The sequence below is a fragment of the Alexandromys fortis genome, unplaced genomic scaffold (genome assembly GCF_014885135.2).
Source record: "Alexandromys fortis isolate MF-2015 unplaced genomic scaffold, M_Fortis_MF-2015_v1.1 scaffold_150, whole genome shotgun sequence".
Taxonomy (NCBI): Eukaryota; Metazoa; Chordata; class Mammalia; order Rodentia; family Cricetidae; genus Alexandromys; species Alexandromys fortis.
In genome coordinates this window covers 6,549-12,806 of record NW_026068027.1, presented here as the reverse complement: position 1 = coordinate 12,806, position 6,258 = coordinate 6,549, and the positions used below count along the sequence as shown (strand labels likewise).

Here is a 6,258-nt window from a genome sequence, read left to right as displayed (position 1 = left end):
CAAAGCCAAACGAAAAGAAAAAAAAAATTCCAACCCTTACACAATCCCCAAACAACAAATGTGCTGAAAAGTAAAAGTGCCAGGTTCGTTATTATTGGCGCAGACCACAGCTCTAATTGGCAGGCCCCATAGCTGGGAAGAGTAAGTGAGGACCTGATCGTGAGCTTGCTGTCCAGAGGAGAATGCCAAGCCGCGGGCTACAAGGTACCGTTTCAACGGAGGCCTTAGCGGTTCTTTTAATTCATTAATCTAACGTGGAACACACCAGAAGGGGATAGAACTCTGTTTATACACAACTCTGACATCATCTGATTTGAAGAAGTTTACTAAAACCACAGTCATGGCCTTGACAATACTGAAGGCAAAATACTGGTGTACACAGGTTTTTACAGAAGGATTCCCAAGAGCCCGGTCACAGAACAAGGCTAACAGATGGGAGAGGCCTGAGGGAAGGCAAGCACACGAATTTTATTGAGAAAAAAGCTTATATACTGTAAGGGTTGCCGAAGTTTAATAAATAAAGGTCAACTTATAATATATAAAAACAATATAAACATTTATATGCTACATGCATATCATATAATTTAAAGTAATAATTTATATGTGGGGACAGATGCCAATTCATGTTCTTCCAATTTTTCTCGACAAGGCACACACACAGGAAGTGTCTATTCGTATCCAGCGCCAGCCTACGAGTTTGTTGTTTTCTGAGGTCAGTGCTCGGACATAGGTCTGGGACGTTTTGCACTGAGAGTTCCAGTGTTTGTCATCAATTCCCCTGCAACCGTTTTTAACTGGCCTGGCTTCTTTACATCTCGTTTCATAAAAATATTGTTTGACGGGGGAGTTGCCGGTCTTGATCTCCCCCAGCACTGTGACCTGGTGTCCCCGAATGTCAATGGCTGAGGACTTGTCGGTCACCCACAGACTCTCACTGTCACACACCGAGTACTCCCCTCGGTGACTCTTATGCTCTGCATACCGTTTCCGCCGTGAGGACGTTCTGTTGGCTGCCACCGGGTTGCCCACATAATCCTCCATGAGATACAAGGGAGGGGGCTCCAAAGGGGTGCTGTCACTGAGCAGGACCCGGGGCGAATTGTAGCGTCTCTGTTGCCGTAGTAGTTCTGTGTCCGTTGCGATCATGGGCTGGAATTCCGACCTGGTGGATTCTGCCTGCTCCGGTTCTCGGGGGGCTTCCGCTTTGGGCAGGGTGCTCTGGTAATTTTCCTTAACATCCACCATTTGCTTGGAGAGCTTGTTTTTCAAAATATCCGCCTGGATCAGTTTTATAATGAGGGAATTGAGCGAGTCTTCTGGCAAACTCCTTTGATCCATGTTGTTACCTTGGATGCCACGGAGATAAGCGAGAAATATCACATAAAACAAGATGGACATCACCTTGTTCACCTGTAAGATCTGCAAAGAGGAAACACAGGTGTTAAGAGCTGGCTGCGAGAGTCCGGGTCTTTCCGGTGTCAGCTGCCCGAGACTGACATCTCTGAGAGCAAAGGAGAGGGCACCACCATTTAAGGAAGCAGCCCGGCTCCTTCCTGCTATTTAGAAGGGGCAGCTTCCTCCCCCAGCCCCTGAGAAATCCTGGGGAATGCACCACGGGGCTCTGGAGGGCTTGCTTTCTAGACTGACAGCACCAGTTGTTTCTACATCAGATGTCTGCATTGCTCCCCAGCCTCCTGCTGTGCACCGGTGACATCCTGACAAGTCCCTTGAGCTTGGGAAAGATACATGGCCCACCCTACCGAGGCCGCGCTGAGGACTGCATCCATGTACTGCTTTCTCAGTTCAGGGCCTTGTAATTTCCTCAAGACATGTGGTGCTATCGGTCCAATTCTAGCCTGTAGGGCCTTCCAGGAGGACACACTGAGGCTGGCCATTGGGTCTGCTGTTTTTATATATAGTGTAGCATCAGAGAGAGGCTCATTCCTGGCTCCTCCTGTCCTTGGAAACAAACACAAGGCCACCGGGCACCTGCTGAGAGGGCCTAAGTGCCAAGGTGCTCTGTCAGCTCCCAGAAGGCCTTGCGTCACCAGCGCACCCCTCTTATCCATCAATCCTAAAACCCACAGCTCTGTGAAGCACCCCTTGATGAAAAGAGAGACCCAGCAAAACAAAGCTCAAATGAACGGCTCTACCTCCTCTGAGAAGCAAGGGTTGATTTTAGTTCTTTTTTTTCCCTAAGGATTTTTAGTTTCTATTTTTCTACTTCTTTTTGTAGTCCTCCATCTGATTCCACCACCTCCCTCCTGAAATGGTTCTTTAACCCACCGCTCTCTCTTCTGTTGCCATAACAGAACCTCAGCACAGGGCTCCTGGAGAGTCCTTGTGGAATTGCAGAGCGATCTGGAGATCCTCCTCACACACCTCTCCTGTGCTAGGGCCAAGCCCATGTTTCCGGGAGGTTAGCCCAAGGGGGAGACTCTCAGGTGGAAAGCCAGCTGAGCTGGTGACCATGACCTGGCAGTCCCCTTACCCCACACCCAGAGCATCCACTTTTTAATCACCGCTGCTGCCACCCCAGCAGCCCCATGGGTATTTTCTCTTCAGAGTTCTGTCTTCACATGGAAAATAAAATCCTTTCCGTTGGTTCAGTGTTGGTATTTTCAGAAAGATCTTACAGAATCCAGGGGGAAAACAAAAGGAACAAACAAGGTTGGCACAAGCTGTGGAAAAGAAGTTTCGATTATGAATCTTCATTGAGGAGCCTGTCTCCAGAATTACCAAACAGCTACTTCCTCGTCTCTTCTCTCATCCCCAAAGGATGACAAAGGTCCAGTCATTAACCGGACCATCTACCTGCTGGTTCCTGGCCTGCCTCTGTGAATAAGGGGACCATCTTCCTCCCCTGGGAACCACTCTTAGGATGACTGATTCCTTCAAAGGCAAAGCCAAGGAAGGATTCTAACATGGCTGCCTGCCCTAGACACCAGTCCAGGAACTGTGCTGTCCCAGGAAAATGGTTCCCACAGGAGAATTAATCTCCCTCCCGCTCTGCAGAAAAGGGACATTTCCATCAATCTTGCAAACCTAACGAAATGTGACTTCAAGACCACAAGATAAACAGCATGCACAGCCTCCTCCACCCTCGCCCCCGTATAGCTGCAAGATTATGTGAAACTGGGAGTCTATCTAAGGACAGTTTACCAGGTTGTCCTGGACACATGAGCGTCCTCGCTCACAGGAAAGCACATCAGGGGTGATATCTGTTCATGCAGGGCCTCTTGTGTAAAGGAAAAGTCCATACAGTGGTGGGCAAGGTAATAATAAGGATGACTTGGCAAGCTGGGTATTGGATGGTATGATGGATTTGGGCTAAGAAGGAAGTCTTTGGGATGGTAGCATGAATTTTGAAGCCAAAGCTACTGCTAGAAAAGCCCTATTGAGGCGAGCAGTGATGGCGTATGCCTTTAATCCCAGCACTTGGGAAGCAGAGGTAAGTAGATCTCTGAGTTTGAGGCCAGCCTTGTCTACAAGAGCTAGTTCCAGGACAGGCTCCAAAGCTACAGAGAAACCCTGTCTGGGGAAAAAAAAAAAAAAAAAAAAAAAAAAAACAAGACAAAACAACAACAAAAGCTCTATTGAGGGCTAGAAAACTGGCTCCGGAGGTAAAAGTGCTTGCTGTTCTCCTAGAGGACCTAAGTTCCGGGCCAGCTCCCATGTTGGGTGGTTCACAACTGTAGGTAACTATAATTCTAGGGGAGCTAACATCCTCTGTTGACTTCCATGGACACCAGCACACATGTGTCACACACCCATGCATGCACATATAAATAAAAATGAAAGCAACTTTTAAGAACGAAAGCACATTTGACCTCGTGCCTTTGCTGATTTGCTGGTCAACTACTATACCAAATACCGAAGAGGATCACTATATAAAGAAAAGGAGAGGTTTCTTGGCTCACGGCTTTCGAGGCTTCAGTTTGTGATGAATTGGCCTTGTGCTTTGGTTCTGGTGACACAGTCAAAAAGAGTGTGCTTAAGTGAAAAAAAAATATCAACCATGGCCTGGAGCAAAAGAAAAATGAAGGAGGGGAGGAGGAGAGAGCCCTATCCCAGGACATGTCTCCAGCGCTATGAAGGCCTCTTGCAAGTTCTCGGTACCTGTGGAGCCAGAACCAAACCTTGAATACCTGGGCCTTTGAGAGAAATTCCAGGTACAGCCTCTAGTACTGGACACAGTGCTAAGAGAAAGAGGAGGTGGGGCGGTGTCTTTGCCCCCTGCTCTCGTTTCCCATCAGTTGTACTGCTCTCACGCCCCCCCACTCTAACCCGATTCACTGTTTCTCTCCAAGCTTTGTGACTTAGGGGCAAGGCTTCCATCCTCGCCATTTTCATGACCACTTACATTAAAGCTGTTCCTGCTCCTGGCCACTGGCTTCCTAAGCTGGCCTTTCTCTGACGCTCTCCAACTGCCTTCCGCAACAGCAACACGCTTCCTTTCCGTTCTATCAGTCTGTCCTCCAAATGGTACTCTAGTAGGTCTAGCATCCTTCACAGGCCCATGGAAGGTACCGTGGACCTCATCCAGCCCCTCCTCCACACCGTTCCTTACCATCAATCCACCCGGGAGGGAGTCCTGAGAGTATGCCATGTGAGGTCAGGAAGTGTTTCTAAACTGTCTGCAAGACTTGCTCAACTCCCAGCAGGCATCCTCTGGACTCCATTTTGGAAATCTCCTTTTATCCTTCCCTTTCTGCCTTCCTCTCTCCCTCCTTTCCTTCCTTCTTACCTTTCTTCGTTTTTGGAGAAAGCAATCCCAAGAATACTGGGACAAGAATCTTCCAAAGCAACACATTCCGGGTTGCAGAGACTCCTAGATACTGAGGCCTGATGAACTGCTAGGTAGCATCAGGGGTTAGAGGACACCCGATTCTTCCTCAAGCTCGACAAGGCTTTTTCATAATCACATAACGGGGAGGGCACGATCAGGCACACACACAGAGTGTACTAGAAACGGAGGTGGAACACGAATTTGTGTTGTCCATAATAACAGGCGGGCTGCATGCCTGTCTCTGTTGCACGTACATATAGAAGACGTACATAAGGAAAATTTCTCTTTCTACATCTGGCTGCCAGCCGACTGTACCAGCATGGTCACTCCCAATTGTCACTGCTTACACATGCTTGGAGCTCTGGCCAGCCATGCTGGTTGTGGGAGACAAGGAACCCCATGAATTGGGTACACAGGGACAGGAGATTAAGGAAGCAAGAGCAGGAAGTAGGAAGTGAGGTTTGTGATTCTGCTGGCCACGAGGAGAGGCGAAGTGTGATCTCTGGCCCTTTTTCGGTCAGACTTCCTTCACTTCCTACCGCGTCTCTTGGGGTAGGAGTTTCCCTAGGGGATTATTTCCCCAGCATGGGGAACGGAAACAGGAGAGCAGTGTCAGCTATGCCGGGCACAACAGTGAGTTTGCTTTCCCTTATGGAATGCTCACAGTCCTCTGAAAAGGTTCGGCTTCAGCAACCGTCTATGGCTGTTATTAGCGGTAGGTCTCCTCCTCCACCGTGGGGAAGCCTGTCTATTTAATCCTACAAGCCCAGCCTGGAGCTCAACATGGCTGCAGAGCTTCAGGATCTGCTGACTGAATGGGCACCGACACCAATCAAGACCTACCCAAGGCACTGCTTACTGGCTTGAAATCCTGCGTGGGCTTCTGCCAAGCCTGGATTGGAAGCCAATCAACTCTGCCTTCTTTTCCCAAAGAAAATAGAGGCCTTGGCTCTGAAGCAGGCCATAGTCCCCAGGCTCTTCTTGGCTATAATTAGAAAAAGACCTGTTAAAGACCTCAGTAAAACCCCCTTCCTACCCTCTCCCTGGTACCCTTCTCCAGGGCGCGCACGCTATTCTCCTCACTCAGCCATGCATTCCCACATATGGTGTTTTCTCAGTCCCTGGAGCAACATTCCTAACAAGGTTTCACCATCCTTCAAAATACTCAAAAGAGAGCAATTTCTGATTCCCTCTTTTTGGCTCAGTTTACAACACATACAGAGGATTTCTGGGTACTCAGCAAGCGACTGAAATGGGAAAGGGAGCTGGGCCACGAGGCGGTAGAGGACTGGAGACAAGAGCCTATATCTGGGCTGGCCCTTGCAGAGGGGGCTTCACCTCCCGAGGACCAGTTTTCCTACCCAGGAGCCGGCTCCTGACTACACACTGCAAACCACTCTTGTCATCCATAGATTAAAAAAAAAAAAAACAACAAAAAACAAAACAAAACAAAAAAAAAACAGAACACT

The 6,258-nt window shown here is 48.7% G+C and overlaps 1 protein-coding gene across 1 annotated transcript; it reads right to left on the bottom strand.

Annotated features, from left to right (window-relative positions):
* Positions 1–309: 309 nt before the first annotated feature.
* On the bottom strand, positions 310–5,956 carry LOC126514804 (neurotrophin-3). Its single transcript, XM_050163959.1, has 2 exons — positions 5,633–5,956; positions 310–1,419 (listed from the first exon to the last, which is right to left on the bottom strand). The coding sequence occupies exon 2, from the start codon at positions 1,396–1,398 to the stop codon at positions 622–624; it is 777 nt and encodes a 258-aa protein (XP_050019916.1). The 5' UTR covers positions 1,399–1,419; positions 5,633–5,956; the 3' UTR covers positions 310–621.
* Positions 5,957–6,258: the final 302 nt, after the last annotated feature.

What these genes read in the sequence shown, in the direction of transcription:
- LOC126514804 (XM_050163959.1), bottom strand. Translation starts at nt 1,398, where the DNA reads ATGTCCATCTTGTTTTATGTGATATTTCTCGCTTATCTCCGTGGCATC.